At 36.1% G+C, this 12,263-nt stretch overlaps 1 protein-coding gene across 4 annotated transcripts in view; it reads right to left on the reverse strand.

The window, feature by feature from the left end:
* Window positions 1-12,263, reverse strand: part of sev (receptor protein-tyrosine kinase sevenless) — a 35,148-nt gene that overhangs the window by 15,245 nt on the left and 7,640 nt on the right. For 3 of the 4 annotated variants that reach the window (XM_076535863.1, XM_012286469.2, XM_012286471.2), the window contains exons 2-3: window positions 8,361-8,420; window positions 12-71 (exon numbers count right to left, since the gene is read on the reverse strand). In XM_076535863.1, coding sequence (XP_076391978.1) covers window positions 12-71; window positions 8,361-8,420 — 120 coding nt within the window. The remainder of the gene's footprint in view (window positions 1-11; window positions 72-8,360; window positions 8,421-12,263) is intronic. The other variant, XM_076535864.1, reaches the window with a different exon arrangement.

Genomic DNA, 12,263 nt, shown 5'->3' on the forward strand with positions numbered 1-12,263 from the left:
ATTATACTAACGCAGACAGCTTGACAGCTCGTGTCGAGTGCTCGTTGCCACGCTCCACAGCCCTTTGTGCACTGAAACAGATACAACGTTCGTGTGAGATTACACGATATTTTTAAGCTTTTTATGCAACTGAGTTCGTGAGATTATGATTCAATCGAATCCCTAGCATTATACTTTTTATATTCGTGTGTGAATTAAAGAAAATAAAACTTCGATCTCCTTACAAGCTTCATTTTCTCATTTACCATATTTTTTTACCACCTCATTTCTATCATAATTGTTTACCACGTTATTGCTGCAATTATTATAGAAAATATAAGCATTGCAATTAAGTCTTTCACTCAGGAACGTAACATAAAATTTACATTATTATTAGTGTTTGCAATTTTTTAAGGGATCTGTCTTTTTAAGGGATTGCTAAAGGATCTGTTTCAACCATTTTGTTGTGCTGCACGAAAGTAATCAAAATACCGGTGGGTTCGATTGTACTGAATTTACGGTTGGAATTTTGAAAGTGGGTTTAAGTGCCAAGGGATAAGTATCCCAAATGGACAAAGTACTTTTCAAAGTTTCCTTTATCTTTCCCTCACAGTAGGATAACGAATACCTACTACAGTTTTTCTAGTTTGAACTCGAAGCAGATATATCTAGCATAAGTAACAGATACCGAGACACAGTTTCCTCTTACGTAATGTTATTTGTCCAGTTTTAATGATCTTGATATTACAATACGAGTTTTTTGACTGAACTGAAGACCTCGTATAATCTTTCTGACATTATGATAATACCTGGTGTATTTATCACAGCATCTGTCAACGTAAGTTTAAAATATTTTAACAAGTAACGGTAAATATAAAGCAGAGAATATCTGTCTATATTTCTAAAATTACCAGAATGAAACTGAAAGGTTAATCTCTTCCGAATGTCGAGCACGCAAGTACTATTTTGGCATTGAAGCAACTGGAACGTCCACGAGACAAGTTGAAGTCGTGGTCAAGAAGACGAAGAAGAAGGAGAAGGCATGGCACGTGCCCTCAAGTAACGCCCACGTTCATAAGACGGTCGGTCGGTGTTCGTGCCGAGCATGGATTTGCGAACCGAAGTTTAACGCATTAACTTTCTGCACGAGAGGATGTGGGCATTTGTCGGCGACAACAACCCAGTGGACGTGAACGAAGGAAACGAGCCACGAAAGATACATCTTTCCTTTTCTTTTCGTGACATTCTTCTTACACAAATACATTCTTAGAAATTTTTTATTTTAACATTTTTAAAAGATCAATTTTTAAGATTGTGGTGTTAAGAACAATTTAAAATACGAAACAATTAACGAACGTCAGACACCCTTGTCACAGCTGCTTGGACTTGTGTAACAGTATAAAACGTTCCTTTTATAGCTAATTTCAGTTTTGAAAGAAGGAAGTAATCTGTTTTTAGATATTGTTTGTCAACTAAAAAAATGACTACAGAATTTAAAATAAGTTACCATAGTTATTCAGTTTGCAGGGCTTACAGTCCTGCGGAGCTTGTTCATCGAGGTAAATAAAGAATCCGGCAGCGACCTCAAGAACATCTTGAAACAGAAGCAAACGTAAATACACAGAAGCGATCGTCCACTTGAAGAACTTCAGGAAGACACAAAGAGAGTTTGTAGCAGATCTTCATCGAGTAGGTTAACTCTTGGAGTGTACGTATACATCTTTCAGCATGGTAGTGGATCAATCTGTTCCACTCGCGTTTCCTGTTCCAATTTCTATCTTTGCCTTGTAGCAAGTCGGTAATTGGTATTTAATCGTCCTTGACGATGGACGAGAATCTCGTTAGGAATGTTCGCAAGTGTATCCATTGTCCGTCGACAGCTGCGACTAGTAAAATCACAATTTCAACATCGTGTACCGACATACAAGAGAGCCATTTACCAATTGTCAAGCTGATCGACACTCGGCCGCGTTCGAGAGGCGCCGCACATGAATGATACCCCTCTCGACATTTTAGAATAATAAGCGACCCGGGGAAAGCTTAATTCGTCGGGATTAATATGGTGCACCTGCATCGAATGTTTCTCTTCTGCTTTTGTCAATCTCAAATTTATTTGATGATGAATGTTCAGTTTAGATAAGTTACATTAACATTTGGACTGTACCTCTATATTTATCGTTTACAAAAATATAAACTTTGGATTGAAAATCATTTGTTGTAGATTGGTAATTCATTATTTCTAATGTGTGATGTTTGTCACATCTTGAGGATCAAGTTAAAAAGTACTTATTATAAATTGTATTAAATGAAATGGTAAGTCATAAGGGTCTTTGGAGTACAAAGGATCGTTAACCGATCTCCCAATACGTGACAAGTGCAGGATTAAAAAGTATAGCGATTCTAGTTAAAAGACAACATTAAGTATAATGTCTGTTTCTGAGTTTTTTAAATAAACGTAAACAACAGTTTGCCAACACGCAGTGTCAGTGCACGAGAACGGTGGTATTCGAGGGTATCACATAGGTCAGATCGTCGCAAAAATCGAGAAGGAACCTCCAGTGTTAGATAAATAAGTTATTAATATACATTTGGTGGCAGTCTAGTTTTACGATCGTGGTTTAAAGCATTGTAATTACGCGCGACATCGACAATCAGTTTCGACGTTATTCTGTTGGGGTGCAACTAGGCTTTCTTTGCTTCAGAATAAATGTGGGGAACATACAACTCACGGATCAAGTATGTACATTTATAATAAATGCATGTATAACAAATTTATAAATTCTTCTAATTCCTAAATTTTCAAATTTTCAAATTTTCAAATTTTCAAATTTTCAAATTTTCAAATTTTCAAATTTTCAAATTTTCAAATTTTCAAATATTCAAATATTCAAATTTTCAAATTTTCAAATTTTCAAATATTCAAATATTCAAATATTCAAATTTCCAAATTTCCAAATTGTAAAATTCCTAAATTCCCAAATTCTAATTACAAAATCCCCAATTTCTCTAATTCCCCAATTCCTCAATTCCCTAATTCCCATATTCCTTAGTTCCTCAATTCCCTAATTTGCCAATTCCCTAATTCCTTTAATTCGCTGACTCCCTAATTTCCCAATTCCCTAATTCCTCAATTCCCTAATTTCCCAATTCCCTAATTTCCCAATTCCCTAATTCCCCAATTCCCTAATTCCCCAATTCCCTAATTTCCCAATTCCCCAATTCCCCAATTCCCTAATTCCCAATTCCCTAATTCCCCAATTCCCTAATTTCCCAATTCCCTAATTCCTCAATTCCCTAATTTCCCAATTCCCTAATTTCCCAATTCCCTAATTTCCCAATTCCCTAATTTCCCAATTCCCTAATTCCCCAATTCCCTAATTTCCCAATTCCCCAATTCCCTAATTTCCCAATTCCCTAATTCCCCAATTCCCTAATTCCCTAATTCCCTAATTCCCTAATTCCCTAACTCCCAAACTTTCTTTTAGTATACAAATCATAACCCAAAAGCTATCAAACAAAAGCAAGAAAAATTTTCCCAGAAAACGCAATAATTTCCACGAGGAAAAAGCTCGAGTTCAAAATACGATATTGGCTCACTGTTATCGGTACGAGAAAATAAAAAAAGAATTAGATACAAAAGAAAGGAATCCAGACAGGCACACTTATCTATGCTATGCACGTTCTAACAACCGAGGCGACGATAATTTTTAACGTCTCAATTAATCATATTTTCTCCGTGACATTTCATTGCTTCGGCCATTATCAAACAAGATCCCCTTTTTCAATTAGTTCGCACGAAACGCAGTGTTTCTTCAATGCTATATTCTTCTATCCGTGCCATTCGATTTCATTGGCCGGTTAAAGCGGCGTTTTTATTAGGCTACTTTTTATTGACTTCACAAAATATATTGCAAATATATAAAATAGTCTGTGAGTATATAAAATAGTTTGAGAGTATGTGAAATAGTTTGTGAATATATAAAATAGTTTGTGAGTATGTAAAATAGTCTGAGTATATAAAATAGTCTGTGAGTATATAAAATAATTTGTGAGTATATAAAATAGTCTGTGAGTATATAAAATAATTTGTGAGTATATAAAATAGCTTGAGAGTATATAAAATAGTTTGTAATTATATAAAAAATTTGGTGTACCTAAGTACATATATAAAATGTGTAACTCTTGAAAAGTATAGGAGAACCTCTCCAATAATACCAAAAGAAAATTCCTCAGTAACGTTTAAACAACTAATATTACATAGAAAATGGAATATTAATATTGTATTTCTGTAGCATTCACATGGGTAACGTTTTTATGGTAGTCCTCAGCCGACGCATCTTATGCGGTTGAAATGTAATCAGTAAGGGTTTAAACGAAACGAGGAGAGAACGGATAGATCCTCGTCCGTATAAAGATCTACGATCTACGGGGAGCCAAGTAGAGCGAGGGCCAGGCCTGGGGCGTAATGCGTGTTGAGGTTTTAATGAGGAAGTGAGAAATTAGCGGGCTGCAGCGTCGAGCCACTGTGCTTCAGCCGTTTTCCATCGTCTGATAGTTTTGTCAACCCCTATTATTGTTGTTCGTTGTTCGGTCGTCGGAAACGAAAAACGACCGTTTAACGAGCTTACATCTATCTTAAAACGACGTTGGTATGTTTCTTGTCTGTCGATTTTAAGCTTATTTAAAACCATTCGCTGTTAGCTAGTTTGTATTCCAAATTATAGTGAAATTTAGGTAGCCATTTTGGTTGCACTTTAGATTTTTCATCATAAGTTAGTCTATCAATTTTAAGATTACTTAAAGTCATCCACCCTTAGTAATTAATTATTTCGTCCTCCAAATTTTGGTGAAACTTAGGTAGCCATTTTGGTTGCGCTTTAAATATTCCGTCATAAGTTAGTCTATCAATTTTAAGCTTACTTAAAATCATCCACCCTTAATAATTAATTATTTCGTCCTCCAAATTTTGGTGAAATTTAAGTAGCCATTTTGGTTGCACTTTAAATATTCCATCATAAGTTAGTCTATCAATTTTAAGCTTACTTAAAATCATCCACCCTTAATAATTAATTATTTCATCTTCCAAATTATGGTGAAATTTAGGTAGCCATTTTGGTTGCACTTTAAATATTCCATCATAAGTTAGTCTATCAATTTTAAGCTTACTTAAAATCATCCACCCTTAGTAATTAATTATTTCGTCCTCCAAATTATGGTGAAATTTATGTAGCCATTTTGGCTGCACTTTAAAATGTTTGTTCTATCATAGGATTAAAAAATTAATAACAAAAATTTCTTTTTTCAAGAAATTATCCAAAGAACCTAAACTCTGTATCAATGCTACTGTCTTCTTCATCGGTCCCACGGTAATTTGCCCAGTGGCAAATACACAGTCACAAAATGTAAGAGCAGGCCATCGATGTCTATTTGGTTGTTTACAGAGACAAGAGGGTAGTCTTGAAAGTTTCATTTGCACAAACTGACTAGACAACTTCTGGTAGACTGGTAGCCAATGTCGAGTACCTTCATTTGTCACGAATGTCCTCGATGGTGGTCTTCCACTTTACGGACATGTCTGGATTTCGGGTACTTTCGCCAGACAGACATGTTCTCTCTCGTACTCACTTGGGTTTGTTTGTATATTACTTCCGTATAGACTACCGGATATTTTCATGGATTTTCACCGGCTATTTTGTTTAACTTTTACGTAGTTTCTTATAGTGAATACAATGTAATTACGAAAAAGTGAATAACTAAACTAAATTACTAAAATAAATTACTGAACTAAATTAAACTAAATTAAACTAAATGAATAAACCAAGTAAAAGATCCTTACGGAATAAACAAACGTGAATATCACTACACAAAATGCAACTTCGCACACAAAATTTTTCCTTAATTTTGATATGCATATAAAACCTTCCTGTTCCCATTCGAATCCGTTACAGACCGCTCCGTAAATAATCAGTACAAAAGAAATTCCACGAGTATCGGTTGGTCGCTATCGAGCCATGAAATTACCGGAAGCAGCGTCAAAGCTGAACCTCATATAAATTTCAACTCTCGAAATTGTCGAATAAAAATTCGTTCTTGTAAATACACGTCACGTCTTTAATTTCCTTCGCAGTATAAACGTTCTGAAATAGGTACATTGTGAACACGAGCGAGAATTTAGCCGCAAAATCGCCGGGATTAACGGAGGAGGGCAATTAGGGTTGCGTTTAGCAAAAAGTAGAGCGTCTTCCTCTCGAATAGTGTCGGCCGCAAGCTAACCGTTACTCGTCCGCGTTATGTACAGTCATCAGCAAATCTGATTTGCAATGGATAGAAACTTGAAATACAGTGAAATATTTACAAGTACATAGGGAAACTAGGGAGGAAATCGCTTATAGCGCAATTCGCCTATGCATGGTATTTGTGGATTTACTGCACGCGACTTTGTGTCACGAGGATGTTTCGAAACTCGCGTGATGCGATAAATAATAGTTTCTTAGACAGGAAGAATTACGAAAATGCTGGTGTATCAATTACGAAGCCTTTGTATCAATACCATGCAATACTTTCTCCTAACACTAGATTTAGCGTTCATTTTTCTATCTCACATTTAACATAAACTTTGGCTTATGAACTTGTTTCAAAGCTTACGATAAAGACGCCTATAATTAACAAGGTCCACCCAAATATATATTTTTAAATTGAAAATAAAGTAAATACCGAAGCATCAACTAATACAGCTATGTTAAAAATACGTCATAGCTCAACAGAATATGAGGACACCATGGTAATAAAATTCTGTAACATGAAATGTGAAAGTTGAATGAGTCATTTTGGCTGGTTGATGTTTGCACTATTAAGGAGCCTGTAAGATTATTATAAGCACAGAAGTTCTAAAAATTTAACGAAACTCTAAATCTTATTAAACTCTCGGACAATAAAGTAACTCTTATTATCTTATATATCTTATACACGTGTTAGCACGTGACTATGTTAAAAGTAACATGACGTTATACAAATAATCACTAAAGTAGCAGTATCTCATTTATTAAAATACGTTATTTAAATGAAAAAAAGGTGGTTATTAAAAGTAATAAACCACCAATTTTGCCTAAATAATAAACGACAAAACAAAGGTAGCAATCAAAGCCGTAATGCTGCTCAAATCATTCAGGAAACTACAGTGCTGCTTAAAAAGTCGCGTCCCTTTTTTTGGGAACAGTAATTAAGTGTATCGTAGGGCCTTTTGTCCTTTTCGTCGCGTTAATTACAGTTCTCGCTTCCTACCCTGGAGACACGCGTTGCTGGATATCCTTCCGGCCACACTAGGGGTCCTTTCTTTTTCCAAAGGATCTTTGTGAAAGGGAACGTGCTAATGATCGCCTACCGACTTTGAAATCTCGCCAATTTGCCTCCTGGACAGATGCTCCCGAAATACTTCAAGGCTACGAATCTGGGACGACTTTCTTCGTGAACCGAACATTTAATCTAACATTAAATCTGTTTCTAACATAATCTGTTTAGTGAACAGACCATGTATATTGTTTTCTCACTCCAACACATAGTGATTCAAAGAACGAAAGCAAGACGAATAGCACCACCTTTGAAATAAGCGACTGAGTTGCTTATTTCGAGGCAATATTGTGCATCCAGCCTTGCAGGATGTTTCAAAGCAGGAAGCAAACATTGCTCGTTAAATGTCCGCGCTTTTCCTGCGGTTTTTCGGCCAGACTTCCGGAACGGGGCCAAATAGGAGACAGAGCAATGGCGCGGAAAGAGAGGAGAGAACGGAGAGAGCGAATCCGGAGTCACACGGCAATTTGGCGACATCCGCCATAGGCCGCACTTGTACGCGATCCAATTTAAAGTCACGAAGCCGTACGAGCCCAGCCATTCTTTCATTCGTACACGCGTAATACGTGTATACGTCCATTCGTCTACCTATATGTACGCAACGAATAGAATGGTAAAAGGGATACGGGGGTGAAACGGAGACGGAGAACCTGACTTTGTTTTTATTTGCCGTTTACCGTCTCTTTAGCGGAGAGCCAGTGGACGGGCACCCCGGAGCCCGGGGACAGCACCGGAAGTACTTTCATTGTGCCTGGGGACCGACGTCCCTTTATTTTCGTCTCCGACGTTCGCCTATGTTAATAAACGATACTTGCTCGTCGGACTTGCTTTAAATTTGCTAACGACGTTAGAATTGTGGACTAAGTAGATGGATAAGTACATTAGTCGCTGAATTAGAGGACAATCGATAAAACGTAATCAAGTTTTTTTGCTCCTCTTTTTACTTCGAATAATGAAGAGTAGTTGAGTGAATTCAATATGTAAATCTAGTTTACAGATTTAGTACAATCTACGACATAAACGCGACTTCTTACCTGGTCGATCTTGCATCGTACTCCGCATCCCACTTCTGAACTCAAGTCGTCCGTTCGATTCTAAAAAAGAAATGACAGAAACTTTACATAAAAGTCAATCAAAAATTAGAAATACTAGAAATGTAATATACACTGTATTTCAGCTTGCGATTCATATAAAATTGAATCTACAATAAATGCAACGTAAAGTGCACTGCTATTAAACATAACAGGTGACACATTTTCCCTCGCCGAAATATGCAAAACATTTCCGCGTTCGACTAACGGCACGATGATTTAAATTCATGAATGACAATAGCATTCTTGAATAAACATATCGTTATGGTAATTAACAGTTTGCAAGTACTAGTTAACTCCCGAAATTCCCATGGAACGCATGGTTTCACACCCTCATTTCGAATTGTTCGCAACCCTTATGCCTTTCGTTCTCTCTCTCGTATTATCTCTGCACTTTTAACGATCTTCGTTTTCATTAAAAGCCGGATGTACACCTGCGTACCGGAAGAACCTAACGTACAGGTGCAGACAGTGTAACCGGTATCGAAAACGTGCGTCAGGATTATTCGGCGATTCATTCGCGACAGGCTAGGTACGGGGGTGTCAATTGAACCGGATGAAACAGTTTACTATCTTTTAAAGCTGGCAAGCGATTCAATTTATTTTCTGCGGCCCCTGCACGTAACGAGACCGGACCGTTACCAGCATTCGAATAGCAATTTTTTTATCTCCTCTTGATTGTGGCAAGGTACTTCAATATTGCAATTTCTATGGTGTTAGAAGGTGACGAGGGTGCAATCCGTAGATGGCGGTGTAGAGGTAGAAACGCTAGAGAATTTAATATTGAAAATAACATTCATACGAGTGCACTCTGTCAAAAATAAATATTCAAAAATTACAAACTTTCAAATATTTAACTCTTAAACTCTCAAGTCTCATATTTGAAAATTTTTCAATCTTCGAAAAAATCTTTCAACTTCTTTTACATTAAAAGTATTTATTTTTATAGTAAAAATACTGACTGGAATTTTAACTTCTCCCTAACAGTAATAACCGAATAATTTTGCACCCCAAATGTCACCTAAAATCGACTCCCCACAACCTAACTTAACAATTAAATATTAGAATGTTCTTCCGCCACGTGAAAAATCATGTACAGAAAATGGAGGTTGATTTTACGTAAGGAAACGTTCAGTGTTTTCCCAGTTAAGAGAATCTGCGACGAATGACGAGTTCTCCGATAACGAAAGCCTCAGAGGCGGTTGCAGTGTTTTCGCGGCTATCGCTTCATGCCGTGGTTGTATCAATTTTACGATGAATTTTTTTTCCTTTTCTCTGTTCTTTTCTCCGTTGGTTCAATCTCGTTATTCATTCCTTATGCCGGCTGACACGACGCTCGTTTAACTTTGCACCCGATTAATCAAACACGCCTAGACTACCATATGAAACACGTACCCCTGCGACATATTGCGAACTCTTCGTGCTAGAATATTCCTGGCAATATTCCTTTCGGAAATTTCTCTGCAGACGCTTTGTGGAGCGTTGTTTGTGTTCCTCGTTTTTGATTGCGGTTTGTTTTCTTGACCCCTCGATTATTAATTTTAACACTTCGTTGCATCGTTGAAACATTTAAGGAGCTTTGATAACTAATGCGTTGATATGTGAAGTATGTGGACTGGAGGAATGTTTTCTTTTGTATGGGAGAAGCTGATGGGAGATTCAGTGAATAGTTGATTTCTCTGATACTGTGATTAGTGAAAGATGTGTAGATAGTTTTGAAACTTCGTGAGAACAAGTATTCTAAGAATTAATTTTTAAGTTTTACTTACAGTTTTGTGAGAGAAGGAAATTTTAGTTATAATTTAACATTAAGTGATTAAAATTGTATTTAATAATAATTGTAATAATTGTAATAACTGTATTTAATAATAATTGTAATAATTGTAATAACTGTATCTAATAATAATTGTAATAATTGTAATAACTGTATTTAATAATAATTGTAATAATTGTATTTAATAACTTGCAACTTGTATTTCTTTCTAAGTGCCACAAAGAGCACCAACGCATTCAAAATGGCTTCCGTTCTCGTTAAAAGCATCGGCGCCAGTCATTTCAAAAACGGAAATCAGCCAGTAAAGAGCCGCTTTGTCTGATCTAAGGTAATCGTCTAATGTGTACATGCTCGTCCTTCCGCACGTCCTTCCGTCATGTTCAACGTCTTTGTTACGGTTGAGAGAGTTCGCCAACTGTTGCACCTCGCTTCCGAGAGACTTCAACGCCGATGATTGGGCCTAACGACCGGTCTTTTCCCTCCAATTCGATGCACGCAACGCGATTTTTTACGTAAGCTTGCTTTCAAGGCTTAAGCAGAATCGTGAATTTTATCCTTGAAACCAGTAACGGCTCGTAACACTGCACCCCGAAACATGAAACAAGTTGGGGATGTGCGTTATTTAATTTAGTGTCAAATATTATTCTGATGTGATATGTCTAGACAAAGAGGTACATATATGTTCCTCCATCTTCAAATAATTATTAAAGAGGTACATATATGGTTCTCCATCTTTAAATAATTATTAAAGAGGTACATATATGGTTCTCCATCTTTAAATAATTATTAAAGAGGTACATACATGTTCCTCCATCTTTAAATAATTATCAAAGAGGTACATATATGTTCCTCCATCTTTAAGTAATCATCAAAGAAGTACATATATGTTCCTCCATCTTCAAATAAATATCAAAGAGGTACATATATGTTCTTCCATCTTTAAATAATCATCAAAGAAGTACATATATGTTCCTCCATCTTCAAATAAATATCAAAGAGGTACATACATGTTCCTCCATCTTTAAATAATTATTAAAGAAGTACATACATGTTCCTCCATCTTTAAGTAATCATTAAAGAAGTACACACATGTTCCTCCATCTTTAAATAATCAAAGTACATGTACCTCCATCATTAAAGGAATATTTATTTAAAGTCCCACGTATTAAGCTATAATTACAAAATTCCCAGGAAGCTATTATACAAAACAGACTAGAAACGTTGTGAATCTTCTGAATAAAGATTCTACCTCATTACGTAAAATCCTTAACCACCCACTAATTACAGAGTTTCTCTGAAGTCTCATGAACAAACAAACGATCGTCTTAATAATTGTGAGGACTTTGACACGTTCGAAGCGTTTCCACGTGTTTCAAGTTGAAGGTAAAAGGGTATCAAGTTTTTTCGTGCGGTTTCGAACAAACCGTCGCACGGTGTTGAATGTATACCGGACGCTGTCCACTCGGATAAAACATCCACCTTCTGAGGTTTTTCTTTGGCAAACATCTCAGCGGTGCACCCTTTTCTCTAGGTTTCTTGGAATAAGCGGAAAAGGCTTTGGAAACGGGAAATTAAATCTGAAGGATTTTCAGGTTTAACAAAATTTTCATAGGATAGACCTTCAGAGTTGACATAATTTGAGGTCTTCAGAGCTTTGAAATTCAATGAAAGTTAAGATAATATGAGACGATCCCTCTGCTATTAAAATTGCTCTCAAAATTTTGTTAGAGTATTGCTAAATTCTGAAGTTTCCACATCCCAAAATTCTTAAATTTCAATATTTCAAATTTTTGAAATTACAGATTTAGAAATGTCTGAATCCTCAAACTTGGGATGCAGATATTTTAACTAATAAAAATCTAATATAATTTGAAAATGAATTTCAGTCAAGAAAATTGTATATTACTGGAATGTAGTTCATTGAAGATTCTTCTACCGGGTACTGAATCATATTAATGCATTAGCGGCAACTCATTAATTAATTACACGTAATTACATAGCTAAAATACTGTTATATGATTTGCTGCATGCCCGGCAATAATTGTAGCGTAACTAATTTTACTTGAACTTCA

The sequence above is a fragment of the Megachile rotundata genome, chromosome 9 (assembly GCF_050947335.1).
Source record: "Megachile rotundata isolate GNS110a chromosome 9, iyMegRotu1, whole genome shotgun sequence".
In the NCBI taxonomy this organism is placed as follows: Eukaryota; Metazoa; Arthropoda; class Insecta; order Hymenoptera; family Megachilidae; genus Megachile; species Megachile rotundata.